Consider the following 21,857-nt stretch of genomic DNA (forward strand, 5'->3'; position numbering starts at 1 on the left):
GAAATCATGCAGATCGTGCAGCTGCAGTCGCCATGGAAGCAGACAATACAGCTTGCATGTTGTGGTAAACGGTGAAGAAAATCAAATTATTCTGTTTGTCATTGAGCACGGTGCCTCATTCTGGCCCGTCTAGTAGGAAGCATCACCGGGGCCCTGTTGATTAAGGCTCCACCCGAGAAGGCGGCAATGGAGGGAGGGCGACAGTGGCGAACTTTCATTTTGGATGCAGCCAGTGCCAAGCTGCACTTGAACTACTAGAACTGGTGCTGCACGCTTGCAGCATTGAGAATGCAGGTGAATCAACCGGACCGTTTATGTGCTCCTAGTCTTCCAGCTGCTTGCACAATGTAGCTACATTTGAAGCTAGAGATCAAACAGAGTGGAACATTTTTTCTGGAGAGAGTTGCCAGTCCCAGTGTTCCGATGTTTATCCAATAACATTTTAGCACAACATCCAGCTCACCGCCAGTTCATCCAGAGAAATTTGCTGGCTCAGTGTTGGCTAGTACTGTTTTCTTTTTCTTAAAAAAATGCTCAAAGGTGGCATCTTGTAGCTTTTCTAAAGCACAGAACCGAGCTTTGGTGTGAAGTTGAACATCTTTCTGTCCATGAGATCACCAAAGCCGAAGTAAAAAAAAAATTGACAGGCAGTCGTACAGTGTGATGCGTCAGTAGTGTGATCTTAATTTTCTGCATCTAGGCATTTTTGTCGCACTCCGGCACGGGCGGCACGCCTAGCTGCTGCCGCATCGCTAGTCAAATGAACAGGAGTTGCCACCCAAATGCTAGAACATGACGGGCTGAGCTCTCCCGCTAGGGATGCTGTTCTTTCCCTCTTGCACCTCACTGTGGTCACCACACCAACAGAAACGTGAGCTTACTGCCAAGTCAGTAAAAGGAAAAAGAATGAAGAAAAAAAGCAAGGTATTAAACAGTAGCACCAAACAGATCTTAACCTATTTATTTCGTAAATTTCCATGCTTGGCAATTTTGAGTTTGGCAATAAGACGGGAAAAGCTTTTTGTTGGTGGTGGTGATTTCTAATGTCTTTCCCCCTCCCCATTCCTTCTCTTCTGTACATGTCTTAAATACAGACATCAAGGTTCACGTGTCATGAAGGGGTCCAGCTGGTGCGAGGCCTTGCGCGGTGTGCGAATGACCCCGAGCGTGTGGATGTGGCTGAAGCTTTGGTGCACGTGTTTCTGGTGCGAGACCTTCTGCTGGCCTCGCCATTCTGCTGCACTCGCGAGCTGATGGGCCTCTGGTGCCGGCTGCAGCGGATGCAGAGCCACGCGCTGCCTCAGGTGGCGGGGGCTGCGCTGCGCCTGCTGCTGCCACACGCAGCCAACAGCGCACAGTTCTACCTCTTCTGCGACGTCCTCTGGGAACACGTGAGTATCCACTCGGCCTGGCGTACCTTTGAGACAGCGATGATTGCCCCCCAATTGTTGGCCACTCACAGAAACGTGGTTCTCAGTCACGGATGCTCCTTTGAACACTGGACAATCCCTCTCGCCTCAGTGTTTCTAACGTGCTGGAAAGCACATTGGAGGGCTCTTAATGCTTGGCCAGTCATGTGAGCACTTCTTTCATGCAGTTACTGTTCAGTAGTTAAAACTGGAAGAAAACTGGCCATTGGTAGTGTTTGTGGGTGTTGATAAAATACAAGTGAGCCTGATGTGCTTTGGGCCTTATTCATGTTTAATTCACATCTGATAGTGGACTCATTACTTGCGCTTTGTATACTTATGCTTGCTTAATGATCGTCCTTTTAAGTTCCGTGTCTAAAGGCTGAAAGGGGAGGCAAATAGATACTGCTGTAGACTTGCTATAATGTTTTTCGCATAGAATGACAAAGAAAGCATTTGAAATCTGTAGCATTTTTATTCCCTTTTTAACTCTTTGGGCATGCAGTATGGAAGACGCCTGTTTCCTATCTACCTGGATCTGATGGTGCGTGGTCTGACAACGGACCTCAACACCCTTCAGAGTGCATTGCACCGGGAAAGCCTGTCCAACATTCGCGAGATGGAGGTGCACATTGCGAGTGTCTTGCTGAAGCTGGCGACCCTGTTTCCCAATTCACCTGAACTGTCACGTGAGTGTGTCCTCAGTGCCTTTGCCCTGGATCCCACAGAGGAGCGGCTGGCCCAGCTGGAGTCACTCACAGAGCAGGTGCAAGCCAAGTCTGCCTCCAGCCACTTGCCCAAAGAACAGGACCACAGTGGTAGTGGCAAAAGCATCGCGGAAAGAAAAGTGTGCCGCTGTGGTGGCCGCTGCACTGTTGAGCCTGTGCTGCAGAAGACCACTCCAGCCCAGGAAGATGGTAGGCCCGAATATGAGATGGACTTCTGGCACCCCATTCTTAGCCAGCAGCTGGAAGGAGTCCCCTACGTACTTCTCAAGGACTTTGTGACTGTTCTCGAATGTGTGCGTCCCAAAAGCGTTCATCTCTGCTCGGACTGGCGCTGTCATCTTGAACGTTTTGAGAGCCGGCAAGCAGCACAGCGGAGCAGGACGCCTCCTGAGTACTGTGGCACGGCGGACAGTGAGACAGACTCCCCTTCAGAGGAAGAGGACGGTGGCGCAGAGGCACGGCAACGCGCCCGGGCACACGTCCAGAAGCTGCTGGACAGCGCAGGGATGCCAGTCAAGCGCAGGGACAAGCGAAGGGCAAATGCTAAATGTAAATCCTCACGAAAAAAGAAGAAAAAGAGCTCAAAAAAACATAAAAAGGAAGCCCATCTCGTTGATAACGCTGCTGCAGAATTTGGGTTAGCAGGCCTTGTAGATTCCACGGGGCTCGATATGGCGGGTCTCGGTTCGGCGGAGCTTGGTCTGACGAGGCTCGGTGCGACGGAACTCGATTCAGCCGAGCTTGGCCCGATGGAGCTTTGTCCGACAGGTCTAGACTCTGCTGGGCTGGAGGCAGCGGGGCTAGACTCCACAGAACTTGATGCAACTGGCCTTGAGACTATCGGCCTGGATTCAATGGAACTTGACCCCACAGCACTGGGGCCGCCTTTGCAGGAAGAGAAGGCACATGATTCATTGCAAGTTGGCATGCCAAAAGTCAAGAAGAAAGCCCAGAGAAAGGGGTCTCACAGGAAGAAAGATGGATTTGCTTCGACTGCTGGTGCTCCGAGTGGTGGCGGATGCTTGCAGACATTGCGCATTGTACTGGAACGCTTTGACAGGCTCTCGGGAACTACTCCAAACCATATGGTAAACAAGAAGAGTAGCCTCAGAATTGTACCTGTGCTCTCTCTGCCCAACATCACATTAGAAGAGGAATCGAAGAGGGCCTGTCTATGGACAGATGGAGCAACGACGCCTAAACAGCCATTGTCAAACCTTAACCTACCACAAGGGCCCGCATTTCAAAGGGTGGCCAGTGCATTTGAGGCCAGGCTGCAGGACACGCCCCTCAAGCGATTTCTGCGCTACCAGATCAAAAGGCCAACCTTCCAAATTAAGAAGACTGTCCCCGTGAAGGTGTCGATGCGGTCTGTGAAAAACATGCCACTTGCACCTGCTGCACCTGTGAAGTCTGCACCTGTCCCAAAGGCGATGGCCACTGTTGCAGTCTCAAAAGCAGCAGCTGCGACCATTTCCAAAACTGCGGCTGTGACAGCCCCAAAAGCAATGCCTGTGGCAACACCAAAGGTTGTCCCTGTGCCGATTCCAGGGAAAGGGACATCAACTGCTGTGTCTAAAGCCCCAGTAGCCACCCCTCCTAAAGTGCCACCTGTGCCAGTTTCCAAGGCACCACACCCGCATGCAATCATCACAAGGCCGCAGCCTGCCGCAGCATCTAAGGTAGCAGCAGTGATGGTCCCTAAGGCACCAGCTACAGTGATGACAAAGGCACCTGCTGCAGTCGATTTGATGCCTGTGGCTGTCACTGTGGCAAAGAACTCACCCATGGTTATTTCCAATCCGGCATCAGCCATGGTTCGCCCTTTGAAGGACTACGCAAAGGTAACAAGAGCTACAGCAGTTGCCTGCAGTACCCCTTACGTGATTAAAACGAGCAATGTGCCGACTTCCACATCCATTCCTGCTCACGTTGCTACATCCGCTGCCCAGAGCTCTGCGATTCCTCCTGCTATACTGTCAACTGATGCCATTGACCTTCCCAAGCACACAGTGGAAACCACAATTCAAGTTCAGGTTCCAACAACATCATGTGTCATGTCCCCCACACCGCCTCCTCTACCAAGCCACATGGTGTCTTTGCAACATGAAGCCTCACCAGCTGCTCAGGCATTGCCAAATCCAGCAACGTCACTGTCAGAGGCAGTCGCAGAGGCAGTAATGACATCACAACCGCAGGCAGTGCAGCAGGCAGTGCCACAAGCAGTGCAGCAGACAGTGCCACAAGCAGTGCCACAGGCAGTGCAGCAGGCAGTGCCGCAAACAGTGCCCCAGCCAATGCCCCCGCCAATGCCCCAACCAGTGCCCCAGCCAGTGGCAGCTCCACGTGTGACACTTGTCACAAGTACGTCAACACCTATGCCACAGCCCACTGCCAGCTGTTCTGTGCAGGCAAGTCAGCTGCACAGCAATGTCTCGTCGGGTGCTTCTGTCATCACCAGTGTTTCGACAGATGCCAGCCAAGTGTTCAGCCAACTTAAGCAGGGACAGGCAACAGTGCTCAGGCTGCCCGTCTACTCTAGGGCTGTCCAGCAGCAAGTGGGCCAGGCAGGCATAAAGACCGACTCACCGGGAGTTTGCATGCTGCCAATGAAGATCCTTAATGCTGCAATGCTGTCAGGCCAGGACAAAGTGCTGAATGTTGGGAACCAGAAGATAGCTATCAATGCTCTGCCTAGCCTGCTAGCAGCCTCAACAAGTGGCTCCACAACTCTGTCCACGACCATGGCAGGAGCTGTGGTGAGCAATGCATCTCCCAATGTGGTTTCGGCCAAGATCGTGCCAACCGTGGTGGGTGCCCAAAATGTGCAGGCTATGCATCAGCTGCAACAGCTGATGCGGCTCAACACCATACCGGGCACCATAACGCAGGTGAATGCTGCTGGTAACACGACAGTACTCTCAGCTGACCAGCTTGCAGGGCAGCCAGGGCTGACAAACATAACAGCGCTGACCGTTCCCTTGCAGGGCGGACTGGTTGGGGGCCGCGTCATTGCAGGCAAGATAATGATTCCGGTCAACAGCCTCCTCCAGCAGGGGTCTGCACTAACGGCTGGAGGTATGCCAGTCATCATCCTCAAGAACCACCCGGCACAGGCAAAGATAGTCACTGATGCATCAAACCTGATGCAGCAGGTTCATATGCAGCAGCATGTACAGGTGCAACAGCAGGTGCAGCAACAGGTGCAAATTCAACCGTCTATCCAAATTCAGCAGCAAGTGCAGCAGCTGCAGCAGCAATTGCGACAGCAGCAGCAACAGCAGCAGCAGAATCAACAGGCACAGCTGCAGCCTCAGCAGATCCAGCAAGTCCACTTGCAACAGTTACAGCCAAATGGCAGCACCATGACCCCAGACACAAGTGCAGCGTCTGTTTCAGTTGTGGACGGCACAGTGGTGGTATCAGCAGCGGCGGCAGTTACGGTAGCAGCAACGTCTACCGTGGGTGGAGTATCAAGTGCGACGGCGGCGGTCAAGAAAACTTGGATGCCGATTCGCAGCAAGCCGGGCGCCATGGAGTACCGGAAGGCCTGCAACATGCCTCCTGTGAAGGTCACAAAGGCCAAGTTTCTGGCCCCTGTGTCCTCACAGCAGCAGGTGCCCATCGTGTACACCAGCCCACAGGCTTCTGTGTCTGTCACCGGTGCCACCCGTGTGGTGGCACAGCCCGTCTGCAAGACAGTTCCTGTTGCCAACCTGCCCGGAGTGACGCACCTTACCATGCCAACCATGCAGATGGGTGTGCCCATGGCAATGGTGGCTCCCAACTCAGTGGCTGGACAAATCACTGTACCCGTCTCACCGAAAATGGTGACACGGCAACTGACTGTTCCTCTTGCGAGGCTGCTTCAGAAGCCTGCTCCGAGTGTATGCAAACCGGCTGAAGCTTCAGCATCACTTGGCCAACCTCAGAGTATTGTCTCTGCTCCACAGACTCCGCAGGCAGTGTCCACGGTTCAGACTGCCGTGGTCTCCGTACAGAATGCAGCCGCAACACCCGTGTGCATTAAAGCAAACCAAGCGACATCCGTTGTCGTGCAGGCCGAAGAAGACATCCAGAAGCCAGAGATTGACGTAACTGTGACCAAGAGCCCACCAACAACTGTTTCCGTAACGAAAGCCGCAGCAGCAGCAGCAGCAGCAGCAGGTGTGGCGAACCAGCGCACTGGTATCCACCTGCCTTTCCCAGAGGACCTTGTGGACCCGAGCCCCAGTGGTGCCACCTATGTTCCCGTGCACAGTGCCGAGCTAATTCCCACCGGACGCGGTGAAAAACAGAAGGAGGAGGAGGAATCTGCCAAAGCCTATCGCCGCAGAAAAGCTGCACTAGCAATGAAGGCACGGTCGGTTGCCGCTCCAAAGCCACAGCCCTTGTCGCAGTCCACATCAAAATCCCTCACGGCCATTTGCGACGCAGTCCGTTGCAGCCTCATGATTTCCGATGATGAGAAGGACAAAGTAGATGCTCAGGTAAGCAGAAAAACGCTTTCGATGATCCTTTGTGTGCCATGATTTAAGGGTGTACTAAAGAGGACTAAAGACAATATGCGAAACTGCTTGCCGGTCTGGCAACACCGCGCCCACAGCTTCCGGTTTCCATCTTGGTTCGCTCGAGCTGGTGCATCGTTTACTATGCGTACTTTCTGATACCGTGTAGCTGTCGTGAATCTCATGAGTGGAATTGCCAAAGCCACTGCCTCAGTTGCTGTGCTGCTTGCTCTGCTCGCCTTTTACCAAATGTAGGTCCTTTTACTCAGTGCCAGCAGACTGCTACCGCATCCTTAGCCTCGCGTGAAATTTGGCGCTCATGATGGAAAGAATCGGCGCAGGAAAGTCGGAACTCTGTATCGTTGTCATTTTAATTTAAATGTGGATTTAAGTACCAGTTCAAGTGTCACGCATCATCATAGCTATTTTATTTTCAGGTGGAGGCAATTCCATCCGGGAGGGTAGCGAGTGGTTTATTTTGCGCTGAGTGCGCAAATGTGTTGGCCAACTTCTGTGGCACTGTGAACTATCATGCGCGCTGACGCTAGCAGCTGTATGCACTGCGATACAAACTCACAAGACTTTGGGCCATCTGCATACTGCCATTCCCTTAACTGCAATGTGCAACGCATATCCGAGATTTTCAACGTCACCATTTCAAAGCCGTTGCTAGTGTTGATTCAACCATGTGTAATCCTCGTTGAAACTGCGACATGGGAGTGAATATTGTGCTTTTAGCAGTCCATATTAACAAGTGGATATCTTGAAAAAATAACTGATTCACACCTCAGTTTTTATAGTGTATCACATCACACAGACGCATTAATGCGCAATACATGCGGGGGCGATCGCACGAAATTAAAGGAGAACAGCGCTTGGGACCTTGCAACAGCTCCACGGTCGAGAGAGCTTTCTAGCCCTTCTAAAAGCAATTGAACTCTAGAAAACTCAAGTGAACACTTCAGAAACTATACAGTAATCGGCTTATGCTTCTTTGAGTGCACTTACCTTATTTACTGGCGTAATGATCGCACTTTTTTTTCTAAAAAAATTGATGCAATTTTAGAGGTGCGATCATTACACGGACTAAATTTTCCACAAAAAATTTTTGAGCGTTGAAAATGCAAACAAGTAGCAGGTCAGACTTCTTACAATAGCTATCACGATCATAACCAAAAATAGAAGTTGAGTAAGACTTACCTTTGTAATAAACACATGCATTGCACAGGCATCACAAGAACTACATTTTGCCCTCTTATTTTTTTTTTTTCTTATTCAAAAATTTATTCAGAGTCCGAATCCTCACCATCGTTGCTGCACGATTCTTTGTCGGAAACGGCAGTGTCATCACTGGGGGCATCTTCGTGGTCCCAAAGAAAGTCGTCTTCTGTTCCATTCAGAGCATTGGATATGCCAGTTTTCTAACTCTTGGCCACTACCTGGTCGGGGATACCGCTCCACGCTTCGACAATCCACGAGCAAAGCACCTCCATGGACGGTCTTCTGATTTTGCCGCTTGGCGGCAGATCATGTTCGCCCGCCGCCATCCACTCTGCGTAAAGCCTTCGAAACATTGTCCTTGAACAGTTTGTTCAGTGACACGTCGAGAGGCTGCAGTAACGACGTTAGACCTCCCGGGATCACTGCAATGTCCGTGCGTAGCTTCTTAAGCTTAGCACATACGCTGTCCACAAGATGGCCTCTGAAACTGTCCAAAATAAGAAGCAAGGGAAGCAGAAGCGCCCCTGGTCTTCGTCCCCAAACAGTCTTTATCCAGTCAACCATCAGTTTGGCAGTCATCCAGCCTCTAGTTTGAGCGTGGACATGGATGCCATGGGGAAAGTTTCTATTCGGAATAGTCTTCCGTTTAAATATAACATATAGTTGCAGCTTCTGCCCGTCGGCCGTCACAGCAAGCATGACAGTGCATCGCTGCTTTTCTGCACCCGACGTCTTCACGAGGACACTCCGAGCGCCCTTCTCGTTGGCTCGTTGGCCGCCGTGTTTCGGAGCATGTCGAAGGTTAGTGGAGTTTGGTCGGCATTCCCTATTTGCGACAAGAGGTAGCCGCTCTTTTTGCGGATCCTGGCGACAAAACAAACAGTGAAAGCCTATTAGCTCGCTTTCATGCGCGGCTGGGAGCCGCTGGCACAACGACATCCGCCTCCTCAGGGAAAGTCCATTTCGTTGCATGAAGCGGGTAGTCCAACTGTAGCTAGCGCGGAAGTCCTTTGCTGCAATTCCCAGCTTTCTGGCAGCTGTGCGTGCCTGTGTTTGTATCATTTCTAATGGTTTCTTCGACTGATCGCTTTAGATAGCTCTAGAGCGCTCAGAGAGGCGACCACACATTCGGCTGGTCGAAACCGACCGCTCTGACTTCATTCGGCTGGTTCTTCCTGAGCGCTCGCCTCCAGCTCAGAGCGCCCTGACACGCTCCGAGAAAAAAGTCGGAGCGGCTCCGAGATGAGTCCACATGACAGAGCCACTTCCACCATTTCGCAAAAGCGGTGCGAGGCCTCGGCGTCCCCTGCGCGTAGCCAGAAGCAAGTGTAGGCTTTTGACACAGTAGTAGCCTCCTTGCTGCGTTGTGCTTTGCGGGTGCCGCGCTGTGTGAGGCAAAATGTCCAAGAGACGCCGGACAACTGCGCTAGGAACACGGTCTGTGTTGCTGTCACATGACAACAGCGATTCCAGCAGCAGCTCAGACGAGGACGACAGTGCTATCCACAAGGCGATGTTCGAAAAATGAGTGTCCCATGGGACGGAAAGCCGGGGTAGCGATCGATACAGGCTAAGCGGCGACCGCGGTGCAAACTGTGTGCGGCTAAAGGTAATCAAGGGACCTTACGTGCGGCTACTGTTGACATCAGCAGCGGTGCAGCGTAGTGGTTCCGGAAGTTATGTCTGCCTTCTGCCTCCTGCGCTTCCGCTCTAAAAAATCGCTGACCATTCGGCTTGACTAGTCTCGCTATGCGCTCAGAGCGAGAGCGGCTCCCACTCTGCCAGATCCTAACCGGATCGCGGGAGCGACCAGTTGAAGACACCATAATGATACTGCACAACCGTCTTTACGCAAGTCCCTCACGTATTGATGGACAGCCTCTTCAACATGAGGAAACTTGTCCGTTTTGGGACGCCGAAAGCCCGGCGAGTTTTGTTCATAGCCATCAGCTTCTCATGCTGCTTTTTCCAATACCGTATTCGAATTTCGTTGACGTCAAAATGTCTGGCGGCAGCACGATTGGAATGCTCCAGCGCATAGTCAATAGCCTTGAGCTTGAACGCGGCCGTGAAACTTGTATACCGCAAGCTGACACATTATACCTCGCGTGACATTTGGTGTTATTAAAACGTTGGCACAGAGTTTAAAAAAATTGGAAAGCGAGATGCTGAATCATGTCTGGTTCCCACATGCATCGTACTGTCCTTGCAGAGCGCACAACATAGCGCAACAGTGCATCAACATTTCACATTTCAATCCAACGCTGGGCAGCGGTTTCGTTTCTTCTACTGAACCAAGATGGTGGGCCTAGTTCTCGGAGCGCCAAGAGATGGCACTGCGCATTTTGCATATTGTCTATTCCCCTATTAAAACGGATTAAACGTCGCTGCTCCTGTCTTTTTATTTTGAACTCACCGCGGAGAGTAGGAAGAGTCAACCAATATGGTTGCCATGGCGAAAAGCATGTGTGTACAGAGTGCCTTTCAGCCACTTGCATGACGGCTTGCTGGCTGCGGTTGACTGAGATTGCGTGAAGCACACAGTCGTGTGCATCACCCCTGCGGCAGTAGGCGAGGAGAAAACATACATCTTCTATGGGTTTGTTATTTCGGTGTTGTATTCTCTGATCCACAAATATGTAGGGGTTTTGTCAAACTATTATTTATGTCGAGTCTAGAAAGAGCAATAAGAATTACTTTGGGTGTTTTCATGGATTATACCGTATTTACGCGCACAATTTGCGCCCTCACATAATTTGCGCACCCTTAAATCACCAGGGTTTACAAAAAAAAAAAAACATTTTTTACTCGCATATTTTATGCACCGCGCTGCACTAGACCACCATCATGCACGCCCTATGGCTCTGCCCAGTAGCATTCGGCTATTCCGCGTGTTTGTTCGGAAGGCTTTTTGAATCTTGTGCATTGGGTGTTCATGGTGGTGTCAGAGGCCGCTGTTACAATCGCGGCAGCACCAGGGGCATCACCACTCGGAACGGCCAGCAGCGCTTCCGAGGAGGATCGGCAGCTGATAGAAGAGCCAACACCGCTGTTTGTGTGGCTGATGCATGTGACTCGACTGCTGGCTACGCTTTTCTTGGTGGCTCTGACAGCTTGTGTTTGGTTGTTCAGTCATGTCTTGCAATAGGATATCACAACTATACGTCAAGTTTCAAACTGCTTGTCAGCGCTTTATCTTGGCGCGGAGCGGCGGAGCCAGCGAGAATAACCGCGCGCACACAAGTTTGCCCATAGACGACAATCGTTGTGTCGGCAAACTAGTGCGGATGTGGCTATTCTCGCTGGCTTTGCAGCTCCGTGCCGTGATAAGGCGCTGACAAGCAGTATGGTCGACGCTCGCGCGGTGCTGTTAAAGAATTGTGTGGTGTAATAATTGATTTATTGATTCACGATTGCTATCCCGGACGAAGTTGCGAAAGCAAACTTATGGAATCTGGAAATACCGAACAATTGGCTGGGCCGCAAGCGATGACGCTGTTTTAGCGTCTTATTCAGATTCATGCATGCTGCATGCACCTTCATGCCATCCCGCGAGGAGGGGTGCGGGTCCGGGTGCTGACGTATACGCACCAACATACACTATACCTATATTGCGCGTTAGGACCTTTGTGGAGTTTTTTTGAAGTCGCGCTCGCGAAATCCCTGCACAATTTGCGCACCCCCTTCTTCGAGCCCTAATTTCTGAATAAAAAGTGCGCAAATTATACGCGCAAATACGGTAGTAATTTCGTTGACCATCGCAGTGTAATGAGGTTGAGTCTCACGAAAGCAAATATTCCACATGTATTTTTGTTTCCGTGGGCTGAGTTTGCATCTATGTTGCCTGCAACCGAAACTGTTTATTCACAGCCCCCCCCCGCCCCCCCCCTAGAAAATAAATAAATAAAAGCAAAAATGAATTTTTACAGCACAGTCTCTGCAGCTTTGGCTAGGCTTAGCTAGTATTTGACTAGAAATGTGAATTCGTCTTGGAGATGTTATCAGTATTCGATTTGAAGACCGCTAAAATGCTTAGTTTGTCCTGCAGCACACTCGGCACCGTGGGCTTATGCGCACAAAGTAAATGAAAGAATCGACAAACATGCAGTTGCAAAAAATTAGTTGAATTTGCACACAGTGAAAGCGCAGCTTCATCTTTCTGTCAAATTTATAAACCTGCACCAATAGTTCAGGGGCTTTTTGATTGCAGGGATACTATTTCCACGTTTTGATCAATTCCGTTTAAAATATATAGTCACCTGAACTTTGCTGAGGTGCAGTTTCAGTATTTTGGTCTGTGTTGTTTAATTGAGGTACTGCTACTATATTTCTGCAGCAGAATCTGCATTTTTGGCTAAATATTAGCCAAGCCAAATGCGAATTTTACACTTGAAAACGTCCTTTTAGTGGATGACATGCACTCTCTGAAACTTGCAGAGGTAGCAGTCACTGGCCTCTTTTCTAAGTAATTTTGAGAAAATCTGTGGCTTTGGCTACAGCATAGGAATGGTAAAGTGCTGAACCATTGCCATTACTGGCCCTTCCTACCGCTATAGTAGGCTACAACTTAAAAAAAACTGAAGTTGCTAACACTGGGCCTAGTCCGCGGCGCCCTGTATTACTCCGCTAGCCAAACACAGCAGCAAACAAAACTGGCTTTTTAATGTTTGACTTTATTAAACGAGCCAGGTATCAAAATTTTAGAGCTTATAATTTTTTTTCTGGTGATCAGTTACTTGTTTAGCTAACGAAAAACTGTTTTGACTACGGACTGCTTTTTTGTCGTGGAAGAATTCTGTGCGGTGGTCCTGAATGTGGGCGGAGCTTCACTGCAGACTTAAGTTGTTCCATTTGTGCTGTTCTTGTTTCCAACAAGATGCTTCACCTCACAGTGTTGGCAATAATACACGAACAGCAATGACTCCAGAATGCTTCAGTGCACGTGTTTCACAAAACTGTGCTGAAAAGCTTTGTGACTATAAGGGAGCAAGGAGATGCAAAAGAAGTGTTTCTGGACTTGAACTGAGATATGGATCAGCAAGAGCACATGAGAGTTGTGACTGTAGCCAGTCACTGTCCTTGCATTATAGCTAACGTTGTTGCTAGAAGAGCAGGGCCCTCTGGGAATTAAGCGTTCGTTTTTTTCACATAGAAAGAATTTACATCATGGTAGCACCTTGCGTTTCCTTTCATTCAGTTTGGCACAGAAGTGTCATTAGCATGGATTTTCTCGCTCCTGAAAATTGAATGAGATGCGTTTTCTCTTATTTTTCTGATAAAGCCTGATGCTGCTTGTATTTGCACTGCCAGCTGCGATGTGTTTGTCGGCTTCTGTGCTCACTGTGGCATTGTGCTCTTAACTGGGTATACAACAGTTGCAAATGACAGTTCTTCTAAAAAATATTACACATACGTCACACCGGCGTATTAAGACACATTTGGTAAGCGCTTTGGTAAAATGTCGCACACAGAGTGCGACATGCCTGTGGTGGCTGTCATGCGCAGACAATCCTCGACCTCTAACAAGCGGCCTTCTTTCTGTAGTTTGCCTTTTTAGTTGTCTTTGTCAACTGGAGCCCTCTTTTGGGTTTGCGCCAGTCCCAGATAATTTTTTCACTCGCATCGAACTGTCTCACCGTGCCTGTTCTCCCGGCAATATTCAAAGGTGTGCAACCTAAATTTTTTAGCGTAGCTTTGCCTCGCAAGCGGTGTCAAGTTGATCAAGAAGAATATGCAGTGCATGCGTAGCTATACGAAAACTTCCAAGAATATGGGGCTGGATGAACTTAATGCTCTGGTGGCACCTGCTTCATGCTGCCTCTGCATTCAGTATGGTTATGGCGAGATTATGTGGTTCTACCCATACGATTTCATTTCGAGAATAAACTGTTTGGCGTAGCGTGATCCGCGTTCCGCTACCATGATCAGCTTCTGCAAGGAGCTACTTTGCGCATGCGCAGATGGCCCTTATGAGTATGCACTGCCACTGTACAAGCACAGCTGGGCCCCCGGGAAAGTGGATCACGGTAGCGGAATGTTGATCAGGCTGCACTAAAACTCTCTAATAACTAGATTTTTTACATTAGTCATCGATTTCAACATGTTTGAGTAACTAGTCAGCTGTGGTTGAAGTGCAGCTGTAATTGGTGCTTCTATCTAGAGGTACAAAATTGTCAACTTTTGACCATGCTCCTCACATGATCATGTGACTGATCTGCTGCTGCTTCTGCATTTCTGCACTAACTGCGAGCTGGAAACTGCCCCCCCCCCCCCCCCCCCCCCCCTTTTTTTGAGTGAAATGCACGTTGCCATTTCAGCAGTTTGAGAGGGAAAACTATAATTTAAAAAAAGTTGCACATGAGCCCATACAGTTGATTCTGAATATATCCGACTCAAAGGGGATTGTGATATAATTCTATATATTGCTTAGTCGAAGTGCGCAGAAAGTGATCGTTTGAGCACCGTAAGGATAAGCACCACTTTCAGGGATGAGGTGCACCATTTGGTAAAACAGTTGTTCCGCTGAATAGGAGTTCGGTAAACGTCAGCACTAGTGCTATACTTTTGCATTGGATTTTCTAGGCGATGTTCCGACTTTTCGATATAAGCCATAATTCAATATGTCCAGGATTGACTGTCTTGCAAATCATTCATGCTCAATAATGTTTGATAAAAGTTTGCCCCCCCAGAAGCATCAGTGTTAATGCTTTGTGTGGCAAAGCCGCCACGGTGGCTCAGTGGTCATGGCAGTCGGCTGCTGACCAGAACCACAGGTTCGATCCCAGCCGCGGCGATCGAATTTCGATGGAGACGAAGTTCTAGAGGCCCGTGTACTGTGCGATGTTAGTGCACATTAAAGAACCCCAGGTGGTCGAAATTTGCGGAGCCATTCACTACGGCGTCCCTCGCAGCCTGAGCCGCTTTTGGACGTTATAATTTTTCACATTCTGACACTGAAGTGTGGTTTCTTTTTTCGTGGGCTGAATTTTGCTGTGTGTAGACATTAATGACCTGTGCTTCTCCTGCTTTTGATGTGTAGATACCATGAACCATACATGGAAAAATTACTTTTGGAAAGCAATTTAATTACATTACTTATTACTTCCCTAGAAATCTCTCAAAAGTAACTAAATTACATTACAAAATACTGCTCACATTACATTACAACTACTTCCCGAAAAGTAATAAAAATTAATTTTAAATTACTTTTTGTTTCAACACATAAAAAGTCACATTGGTCGTATATCCTACAAAATTTTCATGTTTCTTTGTTTGCACCACCACTGAGCTTCAAAGTGGGCACCAGAATTTTTGCCCCTCTTTCAATAAAGGTAGCCCTAGTCCATTGAATTGCCGCTTTACTGATGTAGATGAGGTCAACTTAATTGCAAAATTTAATTGCTCGCTTCACTTTCGAATCTGAAGTCAATCGTTCAGTCCCACCTCTTGATTGTGAAGAATTTGTCATACACGTAAACAGCGGGGGTGCATCGACTGCCTGTTGATGCCCATCGTCCCGAAAATGCACCAGGGCACGGACAAGCTGCCATTTCTGCTGTTAAATTGACTTGTTCTGCAGGTGTGTTGGCGGAAAAAAAATAGCATGTGTGGTGCCGCTGTCGTCCATATTGCCGTTGTCGTCTATATAGCCATTGAGTTAAAGATATGGCTTCATATCCGGTCACAGAAACTAGTTTTCCCTAGAACTCACAAACAAGGTTGTTAGATGTCATTTGAGACTTGTCAGCGTGCTGATGTGACAGTATATATGCAGCAGTCTAGAGGAAACTACTCGCCCAAGCACTCGCAGTGCGTCTGTGGGAAGGTGCAATACAGCATGTCATGGCCGTGGAACTCTCCCGGTGGCCCTGCGGCGCGTCTGTGTATGCGACCGTACGCAGTGCTGGAAGATGCATAGCAGTCCTATTGAGTAGACTCATCATCAAGGCTGTGCCACGGTGCGCGCACCCACATCGCCTCTAGTCCACATGCTCCGCTTCGCTGGAGTGCTGGCTATTGCTGGCCGTGTGTTTTTCTTGCTTTGTAGACACTCAACCCTGCAAACGCAAGGCTAGAGCATTGCCGATACAAGGAGCACAGACTCGTTACTCAGCAAAAGTAATTTCTCTAGTGATTAATTACTGTTACATGAAATTACTGCTCCAAAATAATTAATTACGTTACTTAATTACCAGCCCACAAAAGTAATGAATTACAATACAAATTACCGAGTTAAGTAATTTAATTACTGTAATTTCATTACAGTAATTCAGTTACTGCCATGTCTGCCATGAACAGCATGAATTTCGATTTTTGGGTTTAAAACATCTGTCTGGGGGTAGCTGTGGTCATTGCGCTCAGCTTGGATGACTTACTGTAAATGGTTTCTGCTTTTGCAAGTATCCTTCATCAGTTGGTGCTGGCTTTAAATATTCTGAAAAATAAAAAGTGTCCGACAGGCGATTTTATTTTTCAACTTTCAATTTCTATTCTTTTTTTCCGCAGGCAACAATCAAGGAATGCCAAGAATATGAGCTGGACTACTCTAGTGATGATTCCTCAGATTGTAGTGTGGAAGATTTGTTTGAAGAAAAAGCCTTGCAGCGTCGTTTGCAGCATGAGGAGGAGCTGAACAGCATACTGTATGTCTCAGATTCTGTTGCCTCTGAGCCAGATTGTGATCCGTACCAGTGGTCTAGTCAGTCTTCACTATTGCTTGAACAGCTGAATTCGGACGGGGATGCTAGGGACACGATGACACCTTCCTCTGTCAGTGAGAGCATCTTTGAAGGTGGCTCTAGCCTTTCCAAGAAGTTGGCTATCAAAGCCAAGATTTCTTCCTCTGCTGTAAGCTGCCAAGAGAATGGCTTGCAGTCGCCTTCGAAGTTCACCTGCGAGCGGTGCAACCGTGGATTTTTCTCTGCGTACAACCTGCGTCGGCATCAGAAGAATGTGCACAAAATGGTCTTCAAGTCATTGCTTGTGCCATCACAAGGCTCTAGGGACACACCTTCTCCGCAGCAGCGAGTCGTGGCAAAGCAGCCATCAAGGAACACACCCACACCTCAGCTTTACAAAACACCAAAGCACTCGCCTCAGCCTTCTAAGCGCACTCTGTTCAGCGTTGCTGAGGACGATGAGAGCTCAAGTCCAGACAAGGTATTCTGTGCTCAGTCCGTCGATGAGGACAGAAGACTGTCCTTTGAAAGTCCCGGTCTCCCATCCGATTCAGAAGGAAGCCCTTTATATGGCATTAAAGATGAGCCGTCAGAGCCAGGCATTTCCTCTCTCATCTGTGACAACGCATCATTCAACGTCATCCATCAGGCTCCGCTCGACTTTTTCCCCACAAAAGAGGATGAGCACAGCGAACTTTCCTTATCAGACATGGTCACAGGAAGTGGCGTGAGGCAGCCGGCTCCTAAAAGCTTCGTTTCCAGGCAGGCCAAAGGTCATGGTTCACCAGAGCTTTCCAAGAATCTTGATCCAGCTGACATTCTGGAGTCCTTGGAAGTGGCCAAGATGTCCGCCTGGACTTCTACAAGTGGCCCCTTGGCAAACAGAGGTGGTGACATGGACGATTGTAAACTCGATGACGAGGTCAATGACGCAATGGAAGCTGAAGCCGGACTGGAGAGCCTGCTCGGAAAGGAGGCTGGAGCCAACCACAGCGGAGACGGCCAAGATGACATAGATGACATTCAGCCTACGGTGCAGCACATGGGTGTGTCCGACATCAAGGATGACGACGGCCATGGCTCCCAAGAGCCGTGGGACGCGGCCGACCAGGCAGCGCTCCTGGAAGACATCAAAGCCGTTGAGTCGCTTGGTGAGTATGGGACGGACAGCCTAGACTTCTTTGTCGCACCCCGCAACGTGATGAGCATGCAGGACCAGGAAGGCCTGCTTAATTTCACCGACAGCTCCCCGCCACCACAGCAAATGGGTGATCAAGACGACGTGGCTGACATGAGTGACGAGTCGGACGGGGGAGGTGGCCCTGCCCTGGCCAATGAGAAGCTTCTGGAGCCGCGTGTGGAGGAAGGAGATGAAAAACCGTGCACCAGCCACTGCCGGACGCGTTCGCGAGAGGCATCGGTCAAGCGCAGCTGCCCGTGCTGTGAGGACTCGTCGCCCAGGAAGCGTCTGACGCGAAGTTCCTCGTCCAGTGGCAAGACACGGTCTGCGACCAAGAAGGTCGTCAGGACAAGGTGATTGGCGGTGGCTGAATCTCTGGTGTGAAAGTGTTTGTGACCTGATGGTCGTGACAAGAAGGGCTTTATGCGCCTGCCTGTGATAACTGGAATCGTGAGTGCAATGGGCATCAGCCTTGGGGAACATGGGACACCAAAAATTTGTGCCATGGTGGGGCTCACCTGTGCTTGCTGTGCTAGAAAGCCGGTTTCATGATGGGAAGTGCGTTCATCACGTCATTTTATTAGCTGTTTTTTCTTGCTGGCTGCCACCTTGTGCTGTGCGAACACACAGTTGACCGTGTTTTTCCATCATGCTTGTTTTCTTGGGTTGTTTTCAGATGTTTATTTGTTGTTTGGTTACATATTGTTTTACATACCATATATACAGTTTTCTTTTTCTCCACTGGAAGAACCAGCAGAGTTTCAAGATGTTATTTTCTTGCTGCTGGCTGGCTGCGAGTGAAATGTACATAGTGGTTGCCTGACAAGGAAAGAGTGCCGTCATGTTTCACCGCCCAAGATATATTTTACAAAGATTCTCTAAAGCTAATTTATAAAACACTGTCCTAGTAACTTATTTGGCCTTCCTCCACCCAAGGTTTTAGATCCAGTTTTTTCCAGCAGTTCTTGGCTTCAGTAGAACAGCTGCAATGTACCATTTTGCTGTTGGCTGGTTTATCTTCATTGGGTTGGAGCAGGAGGCACTGTGTAAATGCTGTTACTGGCATTTCTCAAAGGCTGAGGAAAGGTGGCATGGCTATTGAATGTGGAGGAAAAGTCTTGGAAGTTTTGTGTGAACAGGCATGTTCTAGTCGTGTCTGCATGCGGGTAGCATTCGGCAATCTAAACAGACAAATCGTATTCTACCCTGTGCATTGAGAAAGCTGAACCGTTGATGTTTCAGTGAAATTACGCAGAATGACTTTTGAGTGTATTTTAACTCATGTACATATTTGTTTTTGTGCACCTGTAAATATCCCTCTTGCATTTTTCTTGCATGTGCATTTTTGTTTTTGGAAACAAAACTGTAAGATACTTTCCACAATACAATAAAAATTTTTAATCTGTAATGCTATACAGAAGCATATCTTTTGTGTGCTTGGTTCTGCAGATAGGTGAAAGAAATGTAGCTTTTGTGTGTTTGGCTGTTCTTATTCCCCTTTTTATTACTGCGATAGCGTTGAGGGCGCCTGTCACAGTCAAGTCTATGGTGGTGCCATTGGTTATGAGTGAAAAATTCACGAAAAATCCCCAGGAAAGCAGCTCGGATGGCAGGTGGGCCATTTTAGGTCAGGTGACCTTGTGACGTCATTTCAACCTGCCCACCGTGGCAGCTAATGATTGGTCGCGCAGGAATGTCCGGACCCCGTAGAATATCTGTTACGGGTCCAATTGGACTTATTTTTGGAAATGTGGCGGGGAGTTTGAAGGATGCTTCACTTCCGCCACCGGTTGGCCCGGTATTGCACTGCCTCCGGGATCGGCCTTGTCTTTAGTGCGTCTTTACTATCCTGTCTTTCTATCCCATCTTTCAACTCTCCTACTATCTGCACGTGTTAGCGATTGTGGCTCGGCTTGAGCCAGTGGGCAGGCCTGTGCACTTTCCTTTCCTTTCTTCCTGGCAACGACAGACAGAGGTTGCTCAGGAAGAGGAACTTGGGTGTAACAAGCCCCACCGGTGGCAGCACCTGCCATCGTAAGGCAGTGGTGTACCACTGAATTGCTGCACTACTGCTCCGAGGCATCTATGAATGAAAAGTAGAGAATGACCCAATTCCGCGTATATGGGGATTAACCTTATTCCGTCATACCCTTAAGGCAGAGCTTAGGTGCCCCCTTCAGTTTTTATTTTAATCATGCTCTGAAAGGACAGTAAAGTGGTATATTAACTAGCTAGATGGAGAGATTAGTGTCCCAAGATTTCAAATCGTTTTTACTGAGAACAGAGCTTCAAGAAGCCAGAAACTTTCGTAAAAGCTAGACTGGAGGAGCACCCATTTAGATTGGCAGTAACTGTGTCTGGTCACACTAATTATCCAACCACGATTGATTCGTTGCATTCACTTGCAACACAGGGACTGGAAGCATCATCAAAATAGCAATGGCAAATGCCTGCATGATGTCGTGCTAGCTAATTCAGAAGTGCGAGCCAGTCACGGGCTCTCCGAGTCGTTCGCACTCTTCCCGAACAGTGATGCCGCCATTATGAATGGTGACAAACCACTCTTTGTGTGAAGACAGTATTGTGGTGCATCCGTGGTAAATATTGAAACAAAGGCCAGTGCGATTAACAAGAGAAGAGTTTTTTTCTCTCTTGATTGGTTGAGAGAGACGACTGCAACACTGACGTGTGGCAGTGTAAATGTGGAAGAACTTTAGCTCTTCATTTGTGGTTTCTTCAGCCACAGTCACCTTTTCACGCAGAAAAAAACACTGGCAGTATTCCCTGAAGGCAGTCTTATCAGCCTAACGTAGCTTCTTGCTCCTGTTGATTTTCCCTTTAGTGTTTTTTTCAAGCCGCCGCGGTGGCTGAGTGGTTATGGCGCTCGGCTGCTGGCCCGAAAGACGCGGGTTCGAATTTCGATGGAGGCGAAATTCTAGAGGCCCGTGTGCTGTGCGATGTCAGTGCACGTTAAAGAACCCCAGGTGGTCGAAATTTCTGGAGACCTACACTACGGTGTCTCTCATAGCCCGAGTCGCTTTGGGACGTTGAACCCCCATAAACCAAACCTTTAGTGTTTATTTAAGGTGGTGTCACAAATGCTACTTCATTTAGTTTTTACAGCATGTATTTAATTATGATTATTGTTCAGAAGTATCCTGGTTTTCGTTCCTGATTTTGGAGCTTAGCGCTATCAGCAGCAGTGCGACACCAAAGTGATTGGTGCATGAAGTGATGTGTAAATGTAATGCCCTTTAAATTATTTTGTTACTTTTGCAATTGGCGGCTTTCCCATGGTTACTGTCTCTGCAGTTGCAATCTCTAAAAGTTTGACGTCATCCAGTTTTGTAGACCTTGAAATAGGCATCGCCACTCGTACCGCAGCAGAAAGCGAGGCACCATGATTTTGAGGACTGAGTGTGGCCGTCTACAGGCACCCTTGCGGGTCAGTGGGCATGTGAGGCCATCGCTGCTGTATTTTGTTTTTAAGTGCAGAAGCATATAATTCCTATCAAAGCTGAAAAACCCAGGGTATGAGTGAAGCCTCAACCTTTGAAGAGTGCCAGTGGAGGCCTTTGAGGTGGTGTTGCCTCAAGTGTTTTCGCAGGTTCTACTTAGTGTAACCATGTTAAAATCCTACCATTTTTTTTGTTATGAGCAGCAATACCACCACGGCAGTATGCTTCCCCAAAATTTGACTTGACATCCTGCTATGAAGATCCTGTCGTTGCTCCCGACGAGACTGCAGAAAGTAACTCTCGGAACTGATGGACATATGCGTCCTCCCAGGCTCCTGTGTAGCCTACCGTGTTGCCTATTTTTGACAACTAGGCCACGGGTCCTCGTAATGTGTCAGCACTGCCTTTTCCATTTCAATGCCACCCACATTGCTTGCCTCGTAATGGGATCAGATTAGACATCCTAGTTTGGTTACTCGTGACACGGTGCCACTTAAGAGCAACAATGGCTTATGTCTTAGTGGACACTGCTGGCATGACCGACTGCCAAATGTTCCTCTATAACACACGCCTTTATTAAACACTAAAATTTGTTCGCCCATTTCCTGCGGTGTCGCTCCCCCTCTTACCGTACTTGTGGAGCAGGCACGAAGGCTGGCGAATGGGGGAGCGCAT

At 48.7% G+C, this 21,857-nt stretch overlaps 1 protein-coding gene across 1 annotated transcript in view; it reads left to right on the plus strand.

The window, feature by feature from the left end:
* The window catches only part of LOC144098760 (uncharacterized), a 35,078-nt gene extending 15,929 nt beyond the window's left edge, over positions 1-19,149 (plus strand). Inside the window, exons 5-7 of the mRNA XM_077631617.1 lie at positions 1,095-1,391; positions 1,915-6,627; positions 16,372-19,149. Of these exons, the coding sequence (XP_077487743.1) occupies positions 1,095-1,391; positions 1,915-6,627; positions 16,372-18,081 (6,720 nt within the window). The 3' untranslated portion in view covers positions 18,082-19,149. The remainder of the gene's footprint in view (positions 1-1,094; positions 1,392-1,914; positions 6,628-16,371) is intronic.
* The last annotated feature ends 2,708 nt before the right edge of the window (positions 19,150-21,857 follow it).

The sequence above is a fragment of the Amblyomma americanum genome, chromosome 7, assembly GCF_052857255.1.
Source record: "Amblyomma americanum isolate KBUSLIRL-KWMA chromosome 7, ASM5285725v1, whole genome shotgun sequence".
In the NCBI taxonomy this organism is placed as follows: Eukaryota; Metazoa; Arthropoda; class Arachnida; order Ixodida; family Ixodidae; genus Amblyomma; species Amblyomma americanum.